Source organism: Hippopotamus amphibius, chromosome 12 (assembly GCF_030028045.1).
Source record: "Hippopotamus amphibius kiboko isolate mHipAmp2 chromosome 12, mHipAmp2.hap2, whole genome shotgun sequence".
In the NCBI taxonomy this organism is placed as follows: Eukaryota; Metazoa; Chordata; class Mammalia; order Artiodactyla; family Hippopotamidae; genus Hippopotamus; species Hippopotamus amphibius.
Window position 1 is genome coordinate 43,140,357 of NC_080197.1, and position 27,074 is coordinate 43,167,430.

Sequence of the window (27,074 nt, forward strand, 5' to 3'; positions counted from 1 at the left end):
CACTTCAGGGTAAAACTAGAAATAAAGGTTCCAACTATACAACTGTGTTTATAACCACTGCAAACACATGCAAGTAACTAAAGTTTAAAAAAAAAAAGTTATCCAAACTTTTCCTTAGACTTAAGGACAAATAAAAGGCTTCTATCTTCTATAGCCCACAGACACAACCCTGTCACCTAAATGGTACAGCTTCCAAAAACATTTTTATCTAAGAGGAAAACAGCTGTACTGTTCTGGAAAAGATACAAGGCAGTTTTCCATTACCAATATAGCTTCTGGTAAAAGAGGAGACACAGATTTACGTTAAAATACATTACAGGTTGTGCAAAAGCAGAAACTTCAACACAGGAAAACTTTTAAAGTAAATATGCTGGCCCAGCACTTACCTCTCTCTAATGGTGGGATAAAGACCCTGCCAATTCGGGGCCGGAATAAGGTTGTTGTTACTGAGATTCTGCTGGTGGTACTGCTGGACAGTAGTGCTGCTGGAGTTGGCTGGTTTTTTTCGGGGGAATATATCAGCAGCCATCTTCTTCTTCTTTTTAGTCTTCAAGGTAATTATTTCATAACAAACTGGAGGCAACTTGCTGCCGCTGCTGCCGCTGCCGCCGCTGCTGCTGCTGCTGCTACTGCTGGGATTTGTTTTCTTTGAGCTTTTCTTGGACCTGTTCTTTACCGTCTCTGGAAGCATCAAGAAGAAGGTGAGACATTTCATGTTCTTTTCCTTGTCATCTACCATGAGTACAGTAGGTCTCTCTTTATAGCCAGGTATCCCAAACTGACGCGAGCATCAAGGAAAAGAGGGCTAGCACGAGCTAAGATGAAAACAGAAACCAACAAGCTGATATTTTGCTTCTTTTCTCAGCCAGGCAAGGTGACCTTTTTACTATGCTGAATTAGAAACTGGTTTTAAGTTTTATCCAGTACTGGGTCTGTTAAATACATCCCCATCATGATTCCCGTTTCTCTTATTTGCTCATAAAAATAACCCAGTTTCCTAGATCACCTGAAAATGCTACACTGAGAGCAGATGACAGGCAGAGAACCGTAGCACTTGTTTTCTGAATTAGGTTAGCAAGATGTGCTGGAGCCGCGTGAGTCTGTTCAGCCGGCTGAAGTTGTGTGGTGAATGGATCGGAGGAGAGTAGGTATTACAGCCCTGCAGATGGAGTCAGACAGCCAGTGCTCGGAGCCAATAGCTGAAGTCACCAATCATGATTGGACCAAGCAAAACAGTGACACCTATTGTAGCGTGCACAGTTCTGATATTAAAGGAACAGCAGTTGCATTCTCTTGGCTATTATATTACTGTACATTTAAATAAGAAACAACCTATGAAATATATTTGAAAACAGGAAGAGAAGAGTTTGTCTACAGATTTCTCTTCAGTAGATGTGCATTTTTATTTCCTCAGTTAAAAAAGCAGCATCAACAAACAAAGAGTAGGGACTGATATCTACTCTATGTTTCTAGTAAAATCTTTATCCTGGCAGTAGTTAGTTTCTAGTCCTTCAAACAAAATCCTCCATTCTACCAGCTAAAAGGGATTATTAACAGCAAAATCATATTAAACACATTTACTACAGCTTAATGGGAAGGAATGAAATTTTTCTTTTTCCTTTTTTAGTCTCTTTGAATGCAAGTTATAGTCTAGTGTAAAATAAGAGATGAGGTCATGTGTTCATTTTACCTCCCAGTGTTTTCTAGCTCTATAATGATCTTTGACAGGAGTCCCAGATCACAAAACACTGTTAATTAGCCTAAAATGATACCGGTAGGCTTAGCTGCATTGAAACATAAGACACATTCTGGATGTAAAAGTAAGATTCAAATGAGACAAAGCTGGTAATCAGTGTTTAAAGGTTGTAACTCACTTAAAATATGTGAAATGGGGGCCTGTTCAGGACTTCAAAAAAAATCCAACCTAAATGCCATGGTTACATTTAGGCTTGTCGCAGTTTTGAAGAATATAATCCTTAAATTCTAACACAAAACCAATAATAAGGCTATCCAAAATGATACGTGTCTTGATGCTGCTAGTTAAGAGGCAAACAGGTTCTGTCTGCTTCGATTTGGAACAATGCTAATTACTATGTGGTTTTCAAAGATGTGACTCCTCCAACAGTTTCTCCTGCTGCAGGTCCCACACAGGCGCATTCCTTTCTAGAGGGGACTAATGAGGAGACTGACGCAGGATGGCTCTTGCTGGTTTGAAGGGCAGCGGCCACGTGCTGCCCCCACCTGACGCACCTTCATGACCACAGCCCTGCGTGCTGCACCACATCCACTTGAATGAGTTCCTGAGTGATGGCCCAACAAATAGGAGCTTTGGTTGCTGTTACAACCGACAATCTACTAAAGACAACACAACTGAAACCAAACTTGAAGTCCCTGGGACCCAAAATCACTAAATTGAACCAAGGAATATCCTCTTTATTGTCAACATTATTATTCTTAAACCTGTTTACAAAGCCACTGCAGGACAGACTGTGAGCAAAGAGAATCATGGTCTTTAACACAAGTTGTTCACCCCCATTTCACACAGGCCCTGAAGTGCCGCTTATTTACCACAAGTACCGTATTCCCAGTCACAGGGCTCACACACACACACTTCCAATCACCTGCAAACACATTTCACCACATAAGGAGGGGGGTGGGGGTGGAGGGGTGGGTGTGTGTGTGCGGTTAGAGAGAGAAACATGGAGAAAGGCACAAAAAAGAAACAAGTGAGTTCCTATTAGAGATAACTTTTCAGAATATGATTAAAACCAAAGGACCTCTCCTGCCCAAGTGCTACCGAACTTCCTGACCACCACCCTCCTAGGAAAGCCCCCATGACAGGGAGCTCCTTTTGACTGGGATTCATCCCCTGTGTATTTCTAACAAACCTAGAAGCTGGCTTTTCAGGTCAGAAGTAATCAATTAGAATGGAAGCGAAATGGTTTTGAGACAGACTTACCAGCAGCTGGAAAGACAAAATAAGAAAAAGCATAATAGGCAAACACAAGAACTTAGAAGTTTTGTGGTTTTTATTCATTCAAAACCCTTCACCAGAAAAGCCTCCCAAAAAACACTGCTTATATACCGCTAGAATAAAGGGAAACGTGCACATAATAGTTTAAGAAAATTATATAATATTTTAGAAAATGTTCTTTTATAAAATTAAAAGTTTCAGTTATTTAGAAAATTAAGCTTTGCAGAGCAGCTTGGAAATATGAGTTAAACTGCAATCACGTAGAACAATGCTGCAAAGAGGGGCCTTGTCCTTATTTGCAGGTGTGGGGACTGATGAGCATGGCTGTTTCAAAGACATGTTTTTTTCTGGTTTTGTTGTTTGCTTTCTAAATGATTTTTTTAAAGTTTTGTTTTCTTTTTTTTTGATGTGGACCATTTTTAAAGTCTTTATTGAATTTGCTACAATATTGCTTCTGTTTTATGTTTTGGTTTTTTGGCCGGGAGGCATGTGGGATCTTAGCTCCCCGACCAGGGATCGAACCTGCACCCCCTATACTGGAAAGCAAGGTCTTAACCACCGAACCGCCAGGGAAGTCCCGAAAAACATGTTTTTAACTACAAAAAAAATCCAGTTTTTAAAAAACAAGAAAGACATTTTAATTTTTGTAGCCAATCTGGAAAAGCATGAAAATGTTAATAAAATCAAGACAATGAAACGATTACTGAGATCCACCTTTCTGACCACGATGATAAGGCAGTTAACAAGGTCCCTGCTACTGCACGTGTGGTCCAAGGAGCAGCAGCAGCATTTCTTGGGAGCCTGTTAGAAACCCATGATCTCAGCCAGGTTCTGCATCAGAACCTGCATTTTAACAAAACCCTCCAAGTAATCTGCATGACACTCAAGTTTGAGAAAACCTCATACACACGACTAAGGGGATGTTACAGTGTCTTCCCCCGAGATCCAGTATCAACATCTGGAGTCACATCTCACACTCAATTTTCAAATGAATGGACAAATAATTGAAAATAATTTAATCTTGAACCTTCCTGTCTTGCTCTGAAATTCTGATTAGCCCCTAAGTATCAAATTCTATGATTCAGATGTGAAGACAGCCAACTGAGAGGCCCCCAAATATTTTTCAATTCTCAGGAAAAGAAGCTTAAGCCCAAATTACTTTAAAGGGCAATGACAGAGACAATTAGTAGGAAAAATAAAGGATTAAAAAATGCTAAGTGTGAAACAGATGAACCACCTAATATTTTAAATAATTTACTTCACAATTCTATTTCAAGAAACTAGCACTGTGGTACAGCACAATTAGCAACCAAATAGCCTGGTTCAGTCCCGGCTCAGCCGCTACAAATTAAAGAGCTGTGTGTGCGTGCGCAAGAAGGGGGTAGGGAGAGTGTCGGAACCAATCATTTAGCCTTTAAAGCACCTACACAACGAAGAGGTTCACCCAGAATTGATGACTGTTTCTCAAACTTTACCCTCAATCCACATTAAGAAATCTATTTTGTATTCAGACCTGGCACTAACACACATAAACACATATATCTGCACACAAATGGAAAGACAGGTCACAAAACAAAACTTACGGATAGCATGTTATGAAACACTCTGATATTCTGTTTTATTCTTTTCTTTTTAATGTTGGTTTTTATACAGTCCATTGATTTCATGACCACAGTTTAAGTAACACTGGTCTAGATTACTTCTAAGGACTTTTAAGGCTTAACATCCCAGGGTTCTTTCCTATCAGGAATTGGGACTGGGGGCCACCAGGTAAGGAAGAAGGCAAGGCTGCAGCAACTCAATGGAGCCCATGAAACCCCTCAAATCACATGCAAAATTGGGAGTTTGCATTTATTTTTGGGGGAAGAAGAAGCCATATCTGTCTTTCAGAGTAATTCACGATGCACCTTGAAATGAAACACAAATAGTTAAAACCTCACCTATTGAATCTGTAACCCATAAACATAACCCACTGGGTTGAAGAATAGAGTACCACCCCAATTATCTACTGTCAAATTTCACCTCTAAATTTTCTTTCTGACTAGCATATCACTTGTTCCTACACGTCCTGAATTTTAAAGCTGTTATGAGACATGGTTAATTTGCCCTAATAAAGTAAATAGGTCAAGTCAAGAAGCCCATTAATCTTTTATAAAAGTATTCTCAAAACACAACACGCTGATCGTGCAGTGTGTTAGGTGTCGGGCATGCAATGGTGAGAGGAACCAAGCTTAAAAGGATAGCTAATTGAAGTGGATTTCATATAATTTTATAACTGCCAGAAAGTTCCATCACCTGTATCTCTTTCCACTCAATTCCCAATAATAACAATATTATGAACAGAATTTAAGCTCTTTTAGATCATCCTCTTCACTACTAGAAGGTTTGCCAGACATCCTACCTTTATTTGGTATTGTAGAATCCTGTTTATTCAGTTTGGGGACTTGAGTAAGGTTTGGAACTAAAAGGGACTATAGAAATCATGTAATGCAACTCTGTGCCACAGATAAGGTAACTAGGGGTCCAGAAGATTAAGGGATTTGTGAAAACTCCACAGTTCGGTCGTGGGGCTATGTCTGGACTAGAATGCAGATTTCCTGACTGTTTGCTTAATGCCTGTTCCACTCACTCTAATTTTCACCCACAGTAATTACCCCGCATCATTATGTAATGCTTTATCTTCATATTTCTAATCTAATTAAAAAAAACCTACATGTCTAAATTTATAAATATGAAAACCATGAATATACATATACTCTGTACCCTGCAGGAGGCAACTGTTAGCAGAATGCGAGGAGGACACTTTCTGGAAAGCAGTGAAGAGGAACTGTACCAGGAAGGAGCACAGGAGCGCAGCAGCCATGAGGAAGCCGCAAAAGAACAGAAGAGGCTCTCCAGCAGAATGAAAATGAGAATACCAGTCATTCCCGGTTAACACCAACAGCTCCTATGTCAACAACTGACAACGCTGGCAACTCTCGTTTAACCTGCTCTAACCCCACACTCCTTGTCTGGACTTGTATTTGGTTTACTACAAGACACCTAAACAGCTACAGCAGCCAGGCTGACTGAGGTTTAAACAAGGTAGGGTGGACACTTCGGGAACCTAACAGAGGAGAGTAATGTAACCCGATAAATTACAATGAAACAGTGTTTTGGTTTTGCTTATCTTTCTCTTCAATACTGAGCAAAAGTTATGCTTGTGATTTGGGAGGTAAAAAATATAAGTGACAAAATGTTGGCAATCCCTGAAGGCAGCAGCAGCTGCTGGAAAACAGACGACATGCAAGTTAAATCTGGAAATAAACAGAGTCGAGCGTTGGCAGCGCGGTATAGTGAAAAAAGTAAGAGCCATCCCTTTCAGGCTTATCATGAAGGCGAGACTGCATGTTGGTGAAAGCACTTTGATAAAAGTTGAAAACACTCTGTAAAGGTAAACTTCCACTATTAGTAACAATTGTACCCAAAGCAGGAAACATCTGTGATACAATCTTCCAAGACACAAAAACCCAAAGGTTCATCAGGCTCCCTGAACTATAATCTTCCCAGCTTCCCAGTTTACCACGACTGACATTTCTGACATATCCTCCACAGGCAGGCTTGCTCCAGCACCACGGACCAAGCCTCGAGTTGCCGTGGCTCTTGTTCAGACTTCTCGGGAGGTTCAAAAGTCAAGATCTCTGTCGTGCACTGTGATCAGGTCGCCCCCCAGTGCCCGACTTTGCACCTGGAGCCCACACTCCAGGCTGGGTGTCCACTGGACTTAGAGACCACCTGTTGCTGGATACCCAGCTGCACCCACCTCTTGAGAGAGCCCAAAGCAGCAAGTGGCAGGTAGCCACTTGGCAAGGTCTACACTAGCAACTCAGTTTGGCCTCTTGACAATAACCCAATGTGAATTTTAGCACTGAGGCTGAAGATAACTAAGCCCAACACCTGGGCAAGGCATGCCTCTGTGTGGCTGGAAGGGTGAGGCTCATGGGCTGTTGCACTGAGTCATTTCCTTTTCACCACACAAAGTTCCAGTTAACCTTAAACCGTACATTAAATTTGGAGAAAAAAAATGCCCAAAGGTAGAATGTGAAAATTCTTTGAAGGCAGCAGCAATGATTCTTTTAAAATTTCATGTAGCAGTTAACATAATATTTGATGATTATAGCTATGTCTGTGTGTACCTTGTTTGGAGTATTAAAAAGCTCATCTAAATGCCAAATCATTCTCCAACATATGTTAAATGAAGTGATCCTGAAATGGAACATATAAAATATATCATGTGAGATGCTCTGATGATAGGTATTTAAAAGAATACTACTACGAATTCATTTGTAAATTTTAAGATACTTTAGGAAACAAGGTAATCGACTGCTAATTTTTATATACTCTGAGTGATCTCATTATGTTTCCTAGTGTGCAGTATTGACTACATGATCTCTCATCTTTTTCATTTCTAGATTTCTAGAGTTAAAGAATCTGTATAATGTTTGGCCAAAAAAAAGATTTATTTAATACAGTATTTCTTTATATTTTAATATTACGACCAAAACCCAACTAAACCTCTATATTTGTGTGTGTGTGTGTGTATATAATGTGCCACATTTTATTGATTATAAGGTTCCTTTTGCTTCCTCCCCCAACATTTTAACATCTCCGAAATTGGGTTGAATCTTATAATTGATGGCATTTTATGCTCCCCCTTCCTGTTGGTACATAAAATAAAGGCATACCTTACAACTGATAGCACCTAGTGAAACAAGGTAAAATACATAATTCAACAGAAAAAGAGGGCTCTCTTCTTTAGGGTGGTTAATTATTCCCCTAACCAGGCAAGATGTTGGCTCAGAATTCTGGCTGAACTATATTAGAATAACTGAGCTTTCAACAAGTAGTTATTTGATAAAGTATATAATCACAATTCTCAATTGAGACTGCTACTATGACAACCAATGACATGGCAAAGTCTAGATGGAAATTCCAAACTGAGACTTTCCATCGCCAGGACTGGTCAGAGCTCCAGCATTAATACAACACGGTTCTAGTAAATTCTCAGGCACACAACTACACATGTGCACGAAACTGATTAACAGAAGCATGTTAACTCTCCAGGTAATATCTGCTAATGATATTGTATCTATCAATCAATCAAAGATTTATTAACCTACAACAATGTTATACATAGGTTAAACCTGCAGCTAAATGACTCCTTTGATATTATTAATAATTTTCAAGTAAACAGAACCTAAATTAAAATGTTAGTTTTAAGAGGGAGAAATATTATTACTATATTACAACGATTCCATTATATGTATGACTTTCTCCTAGGTACTTGAAAACAATTTATCCAAAGAAAAGTAAAACCAGGCCTCAGGAGGTCTCTTGTGAGAAGGGCCCAAAGGGGGGCTGTTCCGACCTAACAAGGGACATTAATCCTATTGGAAATGCTAGAATGAATGACTCTGTCCGACCACAGCTGCAGCCTTCTCCAGGTTGGTTGTTGGCTTTAGCTGACAGAGGAGGGAACTAATAAGTTTTAGTGAAAGAAAAAATTGTTTTCATAGATTTTTTTACTTTGCCTAATATATTTTTTTTCTGATATTAAGAAGATAATAACCAAAAACGTCTCCCCAATCATTTTGTTAAAATCCAAAGGCCCTCTTCACTTATATACTTAACCAAAGAATGTCTGGCTTTATTTCATAAAGTCACACTTTTGCAATGAGCACATGGAACAGGAAGAAAAAATCCCGAGAACCTTCAAACCACCAAGTGTATCAGTCTTGATTATTAACAGGGTAGGTGTAAAAAACCAATTTCCCCAACATCCACAACTTAGTGAAAAAGCTCTGCAAGATAAAAACAGATTCCCAAACACAAGTCACTTCATGGTGCGTTTGCCCTCTGTCACTGCAGGACACTCAAAAATGAGCACTGCTCTCCTCTCCCTCAACATACTACCGCCCTCCAAAACATCTGAAGGAATGATATACATTACCTTACATTAAAAGTTTTTTATCACTGTAAAATCAGCAGGATAGATTTGGTAAAGGCAAGGCCAGAAAAAAACAAAAACCAAAAAACTTATACTTTCTATTTTAACAAAGCCACATAGAAAAGACAAGTTACCAATTTTGTGTTTTGACCATCACGATACACATATCCACAAGTACCTCAATTAACTACTATTTAATGAAACGCCTTCCTTCATTTTTACAATGCATGTGACTAGAATAAAATACAGTTATTTTAAGCAAACGATACAAGATCTAAAAATAAGAGATCTGCAACACTTGAGAGAAATTGCGCTACGGGAAAACACAAACACATCTGAAGTTACCAGGCATCTTCAGCCCAATTTTTAACATATCTTTTCTGGAGTAGAGCCCACCAAATGAAAATGAAAAAAGCACATACATGTCGAAACTGAGTCACAAAAACATGTTCTAACAAAAAATCCAAGTAGAATTAGAAGCCTGTGACAGAGGGTTATTATAGAAACCAGCTTCTGGCAAAATCTCAAAGTAAAATCTGTCCTTAGTCCAAATAAAAAAATATGTTTTACGCTACTTCTAATTAGCTTTAAAGTCTACAATTTCCCATGACTGTTGTGAAGGACACCATACAAAGGCACACGGTACTGGAAATGTTGGCATAACCTTAGCTACATCAATACCAAGCAACCTTCAGAGATGGCCACCATTTGCTGCAGGAAATAATTATTTGGCACCAATAAAAGTACCCCTTGTTGCTTCCATCTCTCATGCTGTTCTTATCAGAAAAAAATGTTGAGGGGTTTCTATACATAGTGTGTATATGCATGTGTCAGAAGTAAGAAAATGAGGTATTTCAAACAAAAATTCCATTCTAATAATATATTCAGCAAGTTCTTTTAATTAAGAGCTACTATAGAAGTACGTCAGTATAACCACGCTGAGGTACAGAATAAAATAATTTCTCATAAAATAATTCTCAAGTAAGTTTCACTTAGAAAGTCAAAACTATTCATGAAAATACGTTCACAAATTTGGGTTTCCCCAGGCTCTGCATCACACAACAATAAACAGGCAGACATGTGTACCCAACTACAATGAGCAGATTTAAAGCATTCAAGTCAAAATATATCTTCAAAAAGTGGCCACTCAACTGTTAGTGCTCCAAATTTTTTTAAGTTAACACTCAGAAAAGCAACGAGTTTACTACAGTCAAGGACTGCATGGACTCATACAAGACCCATGGTAACTACGATGGCTGGAACCAAACCAAGGAAGAGCTGACGGTCTCTGAAAATGGTAATCAAAATTTACAGGAGTCAGGTCTCTGCATAAGCATTTTACTAGTCAGCTGTAGGGATGCCATGATCCACTGCGAATTCAGTATAGGAGACCTGGATGATGTCCATATTCATTTAATGTAACACTCTCTCATAAAATTTAAAATATGGCATAAAAAAGAAAAGGAGTCTTTATTAAGTGGCATGTGGCCAAGTCTTAACCAACTACTCTGCTGCTCTTCCTAAAGAGGTAACCGTGTGAAAGGAGGATGGTCTCGCCTGTGGCTTCAGCATGTCCGGAGTGCAGACCTTGGTCTGCATCTATCCAGAAAAAAAAGAAGAAATTGTCTCACTTTTCTCGGTGAGAGGAAGCCTGCACAGATTGCAATGCATTTTGGATCTCCATGACCTGCCTGCAAACCCTGTGACTTGTCCTCTTAATTTGCACACTTTGCAAACAAGACTATTCCTGAACTGAAATGTGCCCACTGCTTCCCACCATCCTCCCTGCCCTCTCTCCCTTACAGCCCACCTGTCGGAAGCCTACCCATCCTTCACAATGCAGTGCAGACACCACAACAAGGAAGCGTTCCCGGCCTCTCCATGCCAAACTTCCTCACATTTCACCTGGCCTTAGGTGGTGCAATTAGGTGAGTTCTCCGAGGGCCTCATCTCCATGCCTCCCAACAAGAGCTAACAGCACCACACCCACACCTGCCTTCCAATCGTTCTGTAACGGGAAGGATCAAGTCCAGCACTTCTAAGTCCATCTAGAACCCTAGATTGCATTGTAGGGTGCAACTGGTCCTGGGCTGAAGTGATCTGAAACTGAGGGCTGTGAAGTTTCCAGCTGTCTGAGACACAGGTTTACACGAAGTACGGTGGTAAAGAACCGAGACATCTGTGAACTATGTCCTGAGGCTTCCCAAACATGTCTAAGCACAAATGAGGTTTTATAACACTGGACTAGCATCTAGTCCAGCTGAAAATACTAAAGCTCAAGTTCAAGCAAGTCCCCACATGTGCTCAGAGCAGGGCTTTGCTTCATTAGAGTCTAAAATTTAATGTAATAGAGATATTCACATACTCAGAGAGAAGTGTGGGCTAAAGAGGAGCAAGATGCAGTCACCAGGACAAAGCTGCCTTTATCAACTGGTCTCAATTCATGGCCAGGCATATTTATTTATAGCACCAGTAGAGAATTTTAGTGATTTAATGAACTAGAAAGGATAATAAATTCTCAGCAATTCACATGAAAGAAGGAAAGCAGTCATATGAATAATCTTAAAAAATGGATAATTAAAAAGACTTTTATATGTGGCTCTGAAATGTGTTTCATCTGTACTTAACACTGAATGGATGAATTTCCACTACATTAGACACACCCAATCTTCCAACAAAGTAATAAAACAGGCTTGTGTGCCCAGGGCTGAGTATATGAATAGTCTAGAAATTCACTCCTACCCTGCAAACAAACCACACTGCTAGGGATGGGCAATGTCCCATTTCAGATTATTGCAGAGCGCAAGCACAGGCAGAAAATGCACTTCTTAACACGTGTGTGTGTGTGTGCGCGCGTGCGCCCACGCACGCATGCACTGGAGAAACACTTTACTGAGAAGAACTGGAGTATTAAGTCATCATGTGTTTGATTTTTTCCCCCTAAAGAATTCAACTTCAGTCTATATATTATCTTACATTATTGGAGTAAGCATAAATGGAAATGGTCGTATCAGTAATGGAGGAGCTGAACACCCTAGCCATGGCTGCAGAGTCTCTTGCTGGGTTGGTATGTTTATGAAAGGAAACCTACCACCAGCAATGATTTTTTAAAATCATTGGTAGGGTTGATAATGTAAACAAACTGTTACAAGTAATGGCTTGAATTGTGTGTTGGCAAAAAATATAGCTTGAATTTCTAAATGAGTTCAACTGGTTATAAAAGTACATTTTTTGGAAGGTGGGATGAAGTAAACAAACTGTGCTGCTCCTGTTGGTTAAAGTGTGTATGTTTTAACACATTAAGTATTTTAAGCAGTTCTGAACTGCACTGGTTCAGAAGGTACTTGAGTAGGTGCAGTGGCTGAAGCCCTCTGAAACCTCCCTGTGACATCTGGCAGTGGTGATGCGTCACCAAAAGCCCGCATGGGAGGAGTCGTCTGCTCCGAACAGAAAAGGGGGCTCCAAACATATAAGGACTGGTCCACAGCCAGGCTCTGTGACTCTTGCCTTTCCACAATTGAAGCTGCCTGGTTCCTAAGCCTGGACAGTCATTCCAGTGGACCCTAAGCGGCCAAAGTGAACATTACTGAAGGACCTGACAAGTGACCTTGCCTTTCCCCACGCCTCCCCACACACACCTGGGGGGATGGGGGACTTAGGAACAGTGATGGAACCTCTTGTGTGAATGCAGATTAGCTACTGCGCATTCCTTTGCCATAATCAATGTATTATTTCATGGAGACTCTCGAGGAGATGCAGTAGTAAAAACTGTTGATTTTATTAAATCTCAACCCTTGAGTATACATTTTCCTAATTTCTATGTGATCAAATGTGAAGTATGCTTAAAGTATTTCTGGTGAAACTGAAACAGAATGGTTGCCGTGAGAAAGAAACATCTGAGCAACTGTTTACGTGAGAGCTGAGGTGGCCACCTTTTTCATGGGACGCCACTGCATTTGAGAAAATACGCAAAGTATGCTTGTTCACACTTAGGTATTTAGTAGACATCTTCTCAAAAATGAATGAAATGAACCTGTCACTTCAAAGAAAACTATTTATTGCCAAAGAAAAAACTCAAACCTTCAAGCAAAAGTTAGCATTTTGGAAATCTTGATTATGCCACTATGAGCTTGATTGCTTCCCAAAACTGCTACTTAAAGACTGTTTCTGATTAGCACTGGTGACACCAGATAAATGTAATTTTTTATATTGTATAACGAAACATGTCAACATTTTAAAGATTTGCATAACTTGGTGAACCAATGTTTTCTAATAACAATGCAATTACATTACAGAATTATGCAAGTTAGTAAAAGGTCCATTCAAAGTACAAGACAGACCAATGGATTTTAGTATAACAGGATACAAAAAGTTCACTGATGGTTTTAGGTTTTAGATTACACATAGCAATCAACCTTTAAGAAACTACCATTCAAGTTTTCATGAGGTATCATAGAATATTCACAATTATCTGATAAGACTATTAAAATACTCCTTTTTCCAGCTACATATCTGTGTGAAGCCAGATTTTCTTCATAAGCTCCATTCAAAACATTTATTTTTATTTGTTAAGCTCTTTATTGGAATATAATTGCTTTACACTGTTGTGCCAGTTTCTTTCTGCACACCAAAGTGAATCAACTGTATTTATACATATATCCCTATATGCCCTCCCTCCTGCAACTCCCTCCCACCCTCCCTATCCTCGCCCTCTAAGTCATCACCTATCATGGAGTTGATCTCGCTGTGTTATGCAGCAACTTCCCACTAGCTATCTATTTTACAGTTGGTAGTATATATATGTCAGTGCTACTCTTTCACTTTGTCCCAGCTTCCTCTTAGCCCCCCCACCCACCCTGTGTCCTCAAGTCCATTCTCTACATCTCCATCTTTATTCTTGCCCTGTCACTGGGTTCATCAGAGTCATTTTTTTTAGATTCCACATTTATGAGTTAGCATACAGTATTTGTTTTTCTCTTTCTGGCTTACTTTGCTCTGTATGACAGTCTCTAGGTCCGTCCACATCACTACAAATAACTCAATTTCATTCCTTTGTATAGCTGAGTAATATTCCATTGTATACATGTGCCACATCTTCTTTATCCATTCACCTGTTGATGGGCATTTAGGTTGCTTCTATGTCCTGGCTATTGTAAATAGTGCTGCAATGAACATTACAGTACATGTTTCTTTTTGGATTATGGTTTTCTCTGGGTATATGCCCAGTAGTGGGATTGCTGGGTCATACGGTAGTTCCATTTTTAGTTAAGGAACCTCCATACTGTTTTCCATAGTGGCTGTATCAATTTACATTCCCACCAACAGTGCAGGAGGTTTCCCTTTTCTCCACACCCTCTCCAACATTTATTGGTTCTAGATTTTTTGATGATGGCCATTCTGACCTGTGTGAGGTGATACCTCATTGTGGCTCTGACTTGCATTTCTCTAACGATTAGTGATGTTGAGCATCTTTTCGTGTTTGTTAGCCATCTGCATGTCTTCTCTGGAGAAATGTCTATTTAGGTCTTCTGCCCATTTGTGGACTGGGTTATTTGCTTTTTTGGTATTAAGCTGTATGAGCTGCTTGTATATTTTGGAGATTAATCCTTTGTCAGTTGCTTTGTCAGCAAATATTTTCTCCCATTCTGAGGGTTGTCTTCTTGTCTTGTTTATGGTTTCTTTCACTGCACAAAAGCTTTTACGTTTCATTAGGTCTCATTTGTTTATTCTTGATTTTATTTCCATGATTCTAGGAGGTGGGTCAAAAAGGATCTTGCTTTGATGTATGTCATAGAGTGTTCTGCCTATGTCTTCCTCTAAGAGTTTTATAGTGTCTGGCCTTACATTTAGGAAAACATTTATTTTTAAACAAATTAGTAAACATCAAAAATTTTTGTTTTCATTTCTATTCCAGTAAATATTAATAGATATAACCCCTACAAACAAAAGCTCTTTGGTTCCTTAAAATATTCAAGAGTATAAGAGTCCTGAGGTCAAAAAGTATAAGAACCACTGATGCCCACCTGGCATCATAAAGAGTTTGGTTTTTACTGTAAGTGTGATTGTGGTAATAAGCTACTAGAGGTTTTTAACGAAGACTGTTTAAAAAAAAAAAAAAAACCTATAAGTGATCAGGGCCAGGTTTTTATGCATACCTGCTTTTTGGTTCTACTCTTCTGGAAAATAATAATTCTCAGAGCATAATTCTCAACTATTTTTTGCACATTAGGTAGACAGAACAGAGGACATGAGAAAATGACAATCTCTGTCACAAAAAATTAACAGCAGTCAAGGAGCTAATAGTCTATTGGTCCTATGACACTGGCACCTTAGCTTTGCCCTAACCTCAGAAAACTCAAATAAAAGGAGCAAGATATATCAATTGACACCTTCTTCAAAGATCTTAAGAGAAAAATTCAAATGGACTTTCGATAGACAACTGTCTCTAGTAGCTGCACATAAACCAACTAGAAAGAAGCAAGTTTCTCTCTCTGATAGTTTGCTCTCTGGTATAGGACAATGAGAAGTAACAACTTCTGCAAGGTAAGCCCGGCTGCCAACATTTAAGAGAATTTGTTGTTCACTTTTTTCCTTCATTTAGAGACACACAGCAGATAGAAACTGCCTCCCCCTCCAACACATCATTTTAATATCCTCCTATATACTATTTCTATATAATACAATATCGGATATTATGTACTATTCAAATATTCCTCTATGTTAAGTAATTGAAAACTGTGTTGGAAATAAAGTTTAGGTTAGGACTTTGCAGAAATGCAGACAAAGGAAATACAGTAGTGACTTTTCATTTAAAAATTGCCTTTTTTTAAAGAGCTGGTGTTCACTTTCTCAGCTTCATTCTTAAAAAGATTTTAGAGTTTGTGCATGCTAGTAGGATTGTGACCCTCCCAGTTACCTGACATTCAGTAATTACATATTATCACAGAAAGACTGTAAAATCAAAATTCAGGTTGATCTGATCTCAAGCACCTGGGTTTCCTATAACCCAACCCAAACACCATTAGGTACTGACATCCATACGCGACACCCACCTGGTCGAGTACATCACTGCCTGGTGATTGATGATTTTGAGAATGTGTTGCGAGCTATATACTGGCCCAGAGTTCAGGATTGATTTTGGCATTCTGAGCAGTCTTTTATGACAGGAGAAAGCAGATAATAAAGTAATGTAGAATTTCAGCTAAGCATGGGCTGATCCCATAGGCCCCAAAGAAAAACCTGTTGAATGGTGTTAAATTAACTAGAAAATCTACTAATTCCCGTAAAGAAATTCTACAGCATTTACTGAAATATGTGCTGACATCCTTCGGGGGAGGGGTGGGGAGTCTGAAGGGAGATGGGTAGGGAGTGGAAGCGACTGCCCTTCCCTCTCCAGCAGCCCAGCAGCCAGGCCAGCTTCTAGCTCCTACTCACCTCATCTCCTGAGGCCACAGGAGGGGTGAGGGAAGAAACCCTGGGGAGGGAGCACTCTGGGATGCACCCCTGCCTGAGTGGGTGTCTTACATGGGGGTGGGGGAAGGGCTATGCAAGAGAGGAAGCAGCAGCTAGAACAGTGGTTTGGCTTCTGAACCTGCATCTGGAGCAGGAGGTGCTTCTGGGCAGCTGCTCCCATTTTTATAAATTTATTTTTTTATTTATTTTATTGGCTGTGTTGGGTCTTTTTTTTGCTGTGTGCAGGCTTTCTTTTTAGTTGCAGTGAGTGGGGGCTACTCTTCGTTGTGGTGCACAGGCTCCTCATTGCCGTGGCTTATTGCAGAGCATGGACTCTAGGTGCATGGGCTTCAGTAGTTGCAGCACATGGGCTCAATAGTTGTGGCTCACAGGCTCTAAAGCGCAGGCTCAATAGTTGTGGCGCATGGGCTTAGTTGCTTCGTGGTACATGGGATCCTCCTGGAGCAGGGATCGAACCCATGCCCCCTGCATTGGCAGGCGGATTCTCAACCACTGCGCCACCTAGGAAGCCCAGCTTCTCCCACTTTTAATGTGAATAGTAAGATTATTTTAAGAGAGGTGTGCTGAACCCTAGTTAAGAATTTTATCATTTTCTAGTCTTTCTAGGAATGTGATTCCCCAACAAGTCCCTCAAAACACACCTAAATGCAGTTTGACTAGTACACTTGGCTTTCCATTACACATCTCATGAACAAAGGTAGGTAGCAATCTAGACGTAAGCCCTTGTCTTTCCAGAGACCTACAGTGTAATGGCTGAAGGCCAAACACAGTCCCTCACTACAGAGTTTGCTGACGCTGGGTAGGCAACACCAACGCTTCCAAAAAACTGGGTAATACAAGAAAAGGTGGCAATTAAAAAAAAAAAAAATCTTCACAACGAAAGCAAATACTTATACAGGTCCCCAGCTCAGTTGTAGAACTATAAAAAACAAGGTGTGTTTTCCAACTGGGCTATCCATTAACAGCTTAAACTAAGGGATATTTTGCAATTCAGCAGCAGAAAGGTAGGTCAATGCTTTCCACTGAGTCTTGGCCAACAGTACTGTTTAGAGTTCACAATAAAATAAACTGTAACAGTGATAAGTCTTAAAGAATGAATGGAAACCAACAAAACACAAATACAACGATCCCAGCTTCAAAGACAAGGCAAATGCATCAGGGATACATTCACAACAATGGTGCTTGTGAAATTTTATTTCTAATATGTACAGTAACCATGGCTAAAATGTTTATACCCTCGGAATATGGGGACCTCCTTTGCTCATATACTATTACAGAGAAATTAAGTATATTTTAAAAAAATAAGGAACTTTTTTTTTTTTTAGGAAAAATGTTAGAAATTGAAGAAAATGTTCATGTTTCTGTGTTCAGGTTACTGGTATTGGGTTTCTGTATTCCTAGAGATACATACTTCATGGTTTTGGTTTACCATCTGTTCCTTGACTGCCTACGCGATCTAAAACAATCATTTTGTTCTGGCACATGAGTGCCCTTATTTGCACAGCAATTGCCACAATACAAAGCATACAAATATTTCTTACTCTACTGAAGGAGGAGAGGGAGGCTGACGTTTTTGAGATATTCTCTGATTTGAAGGACAGAAACAGGGACTCTATCTAGAAATTCTGTCTGATGACCGCAGCGGGGACAGCCACAATGCATGTTTGTCTGGGAAACTAAAGGTAAAGGCCTGAGAGCTTTTGATTTTGTGGATTTAATATCATGTTCAACTATGTACCTCTCCATGCCTCTGAAGGATTTTAAAATCGCCTTATAAAAGACCATATTTCAGCTAGAACCTCAGAGGAAAAAGGACTTAAAGGAGATGGGGAGAGGTCCTGAATGGCAAGATAGCACAAAAGCAGAAAACAAGTGGTTGCATTCCACTTTAACAGATGGGTTAAAGAATAAGTAAAAGAACAACATATCACTGATATTTACCAGGGAGCTCAGGCTCCCTGTATTTTGAAATGTTCCCAAGGTGAGGCCACTGCCCACTGTTGGTTAAAAACTGAAATCCAAAGAGAGCAGGTTCTAGAATTCAATTCACATCATTCAGATGTGAATCAAGGCAGTTGGCTAAGACTTTCTGACAGTTAAGTGACTGTTCCTATATACTAGCACAGTTTAGCACTTTGCACACAGCATCCTATTTAACCCTCATAACCACTCTCTGTATTATCACATCTACTATAAATTATACATATTCTGCAACATCCCCCTTGCTGATGGGATGCTAAGTCACCAATGTTGAATCCACAGATGCCAAAGGACCATACTGCTTTATGAGAAATTCGCTGGGGAAAAAAATGGAGAAGGCAGACTGTATTTATTTATTCAGAAACCATTTACTGACCACCTTCTAGGTACCACACACTTGGGTCACATTAAAAAACAGAGATAAAATACTTGGCCACAAGGAACTTACTGTCTAGCAGGGATGGGGAAAGAGACAATTCTCCAAAAATAAACAATAAATAAATAAGTCACACAGTAATTTAAAAGGTAGTAGATGCTACAAGAAAAGGAAAACATAATGCATTCCAAGAGGAATACTGGGCACAGTTTGCTACTGTAAATAGCACAGACATCAGTGAGGAGGTGGTAGCTTAGTGAAGACCTGAAGGCAGTGAGGGAGCTGGTCATGAATGTATCTGGGGAGAAAATATTACAGGCAGAGGGAAAACCCAGCACAAAGACCTCAAAGTGGGAATGTGCCTGGAGGGTTCCAGGATCAGAAGGAAGTGAGGATGGCTGGAATGGAGAGCATGCCATTCCAGCAAGAGGAGTGCGACGGGGGTCAGGGTTCTTGGTAACCAGAAAGTGCTGGGCTTCCTGAATCTTTACAAGGAATCTGACTTTTACTCTGAGTGACATGGAGAGCCAGCAGGTCGGTTTTAAGCACATCTGACTTATGTTTTAAAAACATCACTCCAGTTTGTTATGCTGATAACATATTTAAGGAAAGGCAGGTAAGGAGAAAGGAGAGGCCACTGCAACCACCCAGGCAACAGATGCTGGAGACTTGGAGGAAGGTGCTCACAGCAGAGATGGGAAAAGACGTTGAACTCCTGGATTTATTTGGAAGACAGGATTCTGGATACATTTGGAAGATAAAGCAGCAGGATCTGCTAACAGCCTGAATGTAAGTAGGAGAGAAAGAGAAGAGTTAAGACGATTCCCAGCTTTCTGACTTGAATAACCTGAAAAACGGAGCTGACCCAGCACCAAAATAGGGCGGGCTACAGGGAGAGCAGGCTTGAAAAGGAAGACCAGAAATTCCATTTTAGTCCTTAAAATTGAAGTATCTTTTACATATTCAAGTGAAGTCAAAAAAGTAGTTGGATATATGCATCATGAGTTTAAGAGAGCCACCCCAGCTGGAAATATACATTGGGAGCCTTAAGGAGCTACATGGTATATTTTATTAAAATCTTACAATTGTTTGTGACAAGAGTCCTACAAGAAATGAGCCCTGAAGCATTCCAAATTAATAGGCTGATGTGGAGGGGGGGAGGGGAAAGCACACATTTAAAAAAAATGACTGAAAAGCCAGTGGTATAGAATGAAAAGCAGGAGACTGTAGTGTCCTCAAAATCAAATGAAGAAAGTCAAATCAAAAAAGAGGGAATGACCAATTATATTAAATGCTGCCAAGAGATAAAGATGAGACTTGATTGTTGGGTTCTGCAATTTACAATATTTTCTTTTGAAAAAGCCCTGGTGACTATATCCCACTCAGGCCCCACCCCAGAAGACATGAATATGCATTGAATGTGGACCTTATCTTTTAATTTTGTCACGAACTGAATTCATTCTTCTAAGAATTATTCAAAAGGAAGAATTTACTCCAGTTTACTATTTGGGACTCATGTCAGTAGATTTAAGAAATACCAGTGATAAACTGTAGCTGCTAACAGTAATCTGCTAACATTCAATTCCTATCCCTTAAAAAAATAATAAAAATACTTCTAGGTAAACAAGAAAGAGAATGATACATTTCCTCTGTCCTGATAAGGAATTATGATAAACCAAAAGCCAATATTGTACTACTGTTTTTCCTATCAAAAAACAAAAGTTTGCACATTATTGCCATTACTATTTGATAATGTTCCAGAAGTATTTGATAACGTTCCAAAATGCTAACACTAGTGCAGCCTGCCATAAAACCAAAATAAAAGGTATAGTTATTAGAAAGAAGTAGATATAAATGTCATTATATACAACTAGTTATATAACTAGGAAACTCAAGAGAATAAACTGCAAAGCTCTTGGAATAAGAGCCAGCTCTAAAATAAAGATAGAAAAAATCAACAACCACCTTATAAGAACAATAGTCAATTTGAAGAATCCATCACAACAGCAACAAAAACATAGATACCTAAGAAGAACCCTAACAAGAACTATTAGGACTTACATAAAAATTAAACAAACAAAACACCACTGCTAAGAGGCAGAGGATCTCACATCCTTTCAGACACACTGACCACACTCTACATGTACATGACAGTCCTTGACAAAGAACCAAAGTAACTGGATACTTATCAGTTCTAAGGATTCATCTGCAGACCCTTCCAGGTTAAGACGGCGCTTTCAACACAACATTCAAGCACATCCTCTCTCTAAACTCCACAAAAATGGCAGTGAGGAGTTCTTTCCAGAAGACAAAGATGCAAGGACTTAAAGAACTGTAGTGGAAATTACAACAATATCATGAAAGTGGAAAGCAGATGGACAAGTAGCTGAAATTCAGCAGACCTAACAGTGAAATGCTTCACTACCAGTGAAGAAAGCTGAGAAGCACTCCAGTTTGCTCCAAAACTGGAGGAGAAAGGGTGGCAGGCTAACGGAAGGTTAGCAGCCTACTTTCCAGATGCCCTGTCCACCTCCTCACTGTGGAGCTCTGGCCCACGGTCCCTGAGCCCATCAAGACTGGAGACTGATGCCTGGGAGAGCAGATAAAACAGGTAAGTCTTTGGACAGTGAGAGCACCAGAACCCAGCCAGATGCCACACTCCAGCCAGATGCCTCCCGAACACTGGCAGCTGGACTGTTTCCTCAGAGCAGGGTGCCACCTGAAGACAACCCTCTGCCCAGCCCAAGAGGAAAAGACCTTAAATGTGGCGCCAGTGAAAAACTCAAAAGAAACCAGGAACAGTCAAAAGGTTGCCACTGAGGAGCCTAAGGGGATTCGGGGGTGGGGGAGGGGACAGGGAGAGAGAGGGGACCATTTACTTTACAGTAAGTATTTTAGTACTCTTAGATTTAAATTATGTTCATGTATTAGTATAAAGATAGTAAGATAATCTTTATCTGAAAGGACAGATGGCTATAATTATGGTTTTTAAAAGAACAGCGTGACTCACTTTAGCAAATATTTCTATATATTCTAAGTGTACATTTAAAAAGATTTAGCATTGATTAAGATAAGGTCAATGACAGATGATCTAAGAACTAAAACAACCAGACCCAAGTCAAGATCTTAAAAATAAGAAAGGGAAGACCACAACCCAATGAGGAAAGGATGGACTGTTTAACAGATGGTGCTGGCCAAAGGGCTGGTCAGGAGGAGGAGGGGCTGTAAGACAGTTCACACCCAGGTGCTATGAAATGTACAAATCAAAGATACTTCCAAAATTCTTGTTTCATTTACCTCACCTCTGTTTATATTTTCAAATGTAAATATTTACAAGGAAGAGTCAAAAAGGACAAGATGGAGAGAGCTGACTACATAAAAGTGAAAATATCTTGTAGTTTGGAAAACACCATAAAGTAAGTTAAAAGACAAACAACGAGCTGTGGAGGAAAAAAAACACCACAAATATGATAAAGGCATAATACTGTTTATATAAAACAGATATTTTAAATCATTTAAATCTCAGAAGGCCAAATAAACAAATAAAAAGCAAATGACTAATTTCACTAGTTACCAAAGGAAAAAAAAATCAAAATCAGATCACATTTTTATAGAAAATTAGGAAAGATTAAACACTGGAGCGCTGACACTATGGGAAGACCATTCAGCATATCAGGGAATCGATGCATCCTGGCATAAGCAACTTGGCAACAGGCCTCAAGAGTCATGAAAGAGTTCACCTCTGCCCCAGGAATTCTGCTATAAATCTAGCCTGAGCAAGTCAGAGACTGAGACTTTTAGACAAGGGCATTTACCCCAGCTCTGCCTCTGTCTGTTACTTTCTGAGCCTACCTCCTTTGCCAGATTCTGTTGAAGACATTCCCCTATTTGGTTCATTCCACTGCTCCAAAACTCTATGTTGCCGGCGTAATTATGACCCCTGTTCTATGGATAAAGGAAGCACAATTAAATAATTAGGTAATTAAGGTCACTTAGAAGGGAAGTGGCCAAGCTAGTATTTACAACCAGAGTTTAATAGCATATTCCCAAATACTAAAAGGGAAATATGTCAAATAAGAGAAAACTACTTAAATAAACTTTGGCATACCCATCATTAAAAATCTTATTTTCAAAGATTTAAGGGCACAGGAAATGTCTGCAATATATTAACCAAAAGGGCAGTATTTAAAACTACAAATGAAGTCAATGTGCTGATTTAGCTTAAAAGTATATCTATGCAGACAAAATGGGACAAATAGAAGCATATCAACCCATGAACAGGTGATTATTTCTGGATGTCGCTGTGATTTTTACTTTCTTAACTTCTTTTGGTTAAAGAATGTAGACATTCCCAAAATGTCTACAATGAGGACAATGGCTTTTTATTTTTAAATGTTTAAAAACCATAGAAAGAATAGAAATTCTCAACTGTAGTTGCTTAGAAGGCCTCAATTTTTAAACATGCAATGAAAAGATTAGGTGAGAAGTTACTGCCTTAGCTGCACAGCATTACTGTTAAACTATAAGGTCCATCAAAGGAGAGGATTTGCCACTATTATTCTTTTCTCAGAGTGAAATGGGGAAAACTAGCTTTACAGAATTTGCTTGATAACCTGAAAGTTAACTAGCACATAACACAAGAGTAGAGAAAATCTCTGCAATTCCCAATACATGCTGGGAATCACTATACTACCATAAGCATTCCGAATTGACTGATCAAATTCTGATTATTATTTACCATAGTAAAGTTTGAAAGGTTTTAAAAAACAAAAAGCCTGAAGACAGGTAAATATAGACTACATAGTCTGTACTACTTTGTGTGGAACACTTTTAAGAGTTCCTTGCAAGGTAAACTGGAATTAGCTGGCTGTGGAATATCTGTTTTGAGCATAAAACAATGAACATTTTAGTAAATTATCTTTGGACGTGTGTGTGTTGGGGAAAGGAAGGAGCAGGGCGAATCCGTAGACAAACTGTCTCTCCTTTGTTATCTTAAAGTATAACATTACCAGTGGTTTAACATTTTTGCAAAGAATCATGGCAAAGCACTTTCTAGGAACGAAACAATTTACAAACTGACAATGACATTTTTTGGCCACAAATTAGTAAAGGCTTTTGCATGAATATAGGATCATATTTCACTTTTTAAATTTCTTAAATATGTCTTCGGACTTTAGAAAAATGATGCGTACACTTCGTAGATTTGTGTGCCCCAAAGAAAAATCATTTTTTAAAAAAAGTTGCTTCCACCTCTTCTGGAACTTTGTTACACAAGTTCTTAGTGCAAATACTGGTAAAGAGAGAACAGCATAGCTGCTGGCATTATCCCTCCATACTACAGCATTAATAAATAATTCTGTAATTACTTAGAAAGACAAAGTATAATTGGGTGAACTCACCCTTACCTGAGCCGAGGCCAAGAACTAAAAAGGGTCATTCAAAATCTTTAGAAAAGGAAGAGTCCTATTCAGAAAACCAAAGGTAGACCCGCCCACTTCCCCTGGAAGCCTCGTTGCTATGGTAACCCACGGTCACCCCTCAGAGTCAGTACAAGCTGGGGGAAGGGATCCTCCCAGAGGCTGGGGGGATGGTTAAAAGAGGCGAGATGGGGAAAGGGTGGAGAGGGAGGCTGAGAGAGGGTTAAAAAAAGATGAAACCTCTTGGCTGGCTGTGGCAAGGGTCACGGAAGATGCGCTTACTACTAGGAAATTCAACACACCCAAAAGAAATTCAAAACACCAGTTATAACAATGTCTGGACGCTGGAGTCGTATTATATAGTTCAGCTAAAGTTTGAACCGTTAGAGACGCTTCCCTCCCTCCTCCCCGGGGGGGTGGGGGACGACAAACCACTCTTTGTGCGTTCCTGTCTATGGAAAACCAAGCCAGAGTTTCATCTCAGCAGTTACAAACTGAATGCTACTTTGCAAAACTAAAATCTTGACTTTCTTATATTAAACCAGTGCTTCCCAAACTCTGCTGCACTACTGGAATCACCGAGGCAACTTTAAACTGCACACTGTGTTTTAATTGGTCTGGGATGCAATTCTGAGCAGAGTTTTAAAAAACTCTCCAGGTATCCTTTTGTGCAGCTGGTTTTGGAAACTACAGTACTCCAAGACGTGGCGAGGTGGCGGAGAGTATTTAAACCAAAGGGTGAAAAAAAGAGAGAGAGGGGGAAAGAAAGGAGAAAAAAAAAAAAAAAAAGCACAATTATCTCCCTGTCTTTTTACGGCTAATAATAGAAATGAGCTGGCTTTCTCCAAGCACACACAGGACAATAGGTTTCTTGATAAACAGGAGTCCCCGGCATGCCCTAACGATACTTTCTTTGAAATAAAAAAACCGGGCAATATAAACCTTTCCTTCCTAAGAGAGCACATATCCTTCTTACCAAAACACCAAACTTACACATCTATTTTAAGAGCGAATGGGCCGTGAACGCCGCTCAGAACTCGGAGGACGAGCTCCAGAACCAGAAGGCAAGCGAAGCCGCAGAAGCCCACCAGCACTCGCCGGGGTCCCGCGGCCACCAGGGCCGGGCGGGGCTGGGGTGTCGGTCCCCGGAGCCCCCAGCGCGGGCCCCGCCCCTGCAGCCTGCAGGCAGCGCCCCAGTAAAGTTACTCGCGAGAAGTTTGCTCCCCTTTCCAACCCGCGCCTCCCTGCGCGAGGGGCGCGGCCCCGCCACCTGCTCGACGCCCAGGCTGCCCGGCCGCGCCCCCTCCCTGGACCTCGGCCACCTCCGGGGTCGCGCACTCGGGGGGCGCCCCGACGGCCGGCAGGAACCGCGCAGGGCTCGCCTCGCCCCTCCCCGGGGTCCTCGGCTGCAGCTGGCCCTGCCCTCGGGCCCGGAAGCCAGGACCCCCGCGCCGGGCCGGCACCGGCCCGCCTGGGGCGCCTCTGGGAGCCCGCCCGCGCGGCCAGCGCCTCTCGAGCCGGGACGGGGATGCCGGCGCCCTCACACCCCCCGACCCGACGCCGGCCGGCAGACCCGTCCCGGCCCCGCCGCGCTTGGCCCCTCCAGCCCGCGGCCGGGAGCGCGCCCTTGGCCCGGCGGTCCGACGCTGCGCACGCGCGGAGGCGCCCGCCCGCTCGCCCGCGGCGCCCTCACTCACCGCTCGCGGTCCTCTTCGCCTCAGGCAGCGCGGCCGCGTGCGCTGCTTACCGCTCGCTGTCCCGGCCCGGTGCCCGCTTCTCAGGCCCCGGCCCGGGCACTCGGGGATCCGGCGCCCGGCGGGCTCGGCGGGCACCCGCACGCAGGGCACGCTCCGCGGGGCCGCGCGCGCGCGCGGCCGGGCGACTGGAGGGGGCGGGGCCGAGTGGGCTGCGCGCCCGGAGGCGCCCTTGGATACCGGGCATGCGCACTGCCTGTCGCTTCCTGGGGTCCAGTGGCTGAGCGGGCAGTGACCATGGACCTGTGAAAGGTAAGGAAGTGGAAGAGGGCCAGTAGTCACCCTTCCCTGAGAAGCAAGTTCGCCCTTGTTCCACAGGCTGCAGTTTTCTTCTCTGTATCATTCGTCAATTAAGGTGTTAAATATTTATTGAGCACCTACTTTGGCAGACTTTGTGCAGAGCACAGGGCATCCTCAGGTAATGGTGAACCTATTGAATTTGACTTTGGGATTCCTTTTCGGGCACTGATTCCAGCCCTCTCTTTGAACAGATGACAAAAGTGCATTGAGATTACTCAGTACCTGAAACTGCAAACCTTAACCACACTCTTAAGCAATTTCGGGAAGGAGAGTTGCCTCTGGCTGGGGTGATGAGAGAACTTTGAGAAGCCTGGAAGGGTAAGAGATGGATAAGAGATAGAGTCGAAGATAAGCTCACCTGGGAGAAAGGTCAACACAAAGGCAGAAATGGAAAAAAAAAAAAATATCAAGTAATATATGAGCTCCTGAACTTTCTTGGGGGACTAAGTTTTACCTGAGTGTGTTTTTCATACTGAAAGGCAAAAACAGGGGCTGGAAGGATAATTGAAGCTCATCTAAAAAAGATTTTTGATGCTTCACTTCAAATTTTCAGCGTTCTTGAGTGGATAATTGATAAACACTACAGGTGTGGGGGAGAAGGGTCTGGTGGTTGTGGTGGTCTGATTAAAAGCAGAATTTCGAAATACAAAGTGAAGACTAGACATGAAATCCTGTAGAAGTAGTAGGGTCCTGAATTCAGGTGTTGGCATCAGAAATAAAATACATGGAAATGTTTTCAGAGATTGTGAAGAACAAGATTCCCTAGTTTTTGCCACTGCCTATTTGGGTGTAGAAAGCTGCTTCTCATGATAGA

The 27,074-nt window shown here is 41.0% G+C and overlaps 1 protein-coding gene across 6 annotated transcripts in view; it reads right to left on the reverse strand.

The window, feature by feature from the left end:
* The window catches only part of BTBD3 (BTB domain containing 3), a 33,983-nt gene extending 7,915 nt beyond the window's left edge, over window positions 1–26,068 (reverse strand). The window contains exons 1-2 of one of the 6 annotated variants that reach the window (XM_057701959.1): window positions 25,904–26,068; window positions 387–815 (exon numbers count right to left, since the gene is read on the reverse strand). In XM_057701959.1, coding sequence (XP_057557942.1) covers window positions 387–739 — 353 coding nt within the window. In that variant the 5' untranslated portion in view covers window positions 740–815; window positions 25,904–26,068. Of the gene's footprint in view, window positions 1–386; window positions 3,009–25,903 lie in introns of those variants that run through there. The other 5 variants (XM_057701961.1, XM_057701960.1, XM_057701964.1 and 2 more) reach the window with 5 other exon arrangements.
* Between the last annotated feature and the right edge of the window lie 1,006 nt (window positions 26,069–27,074).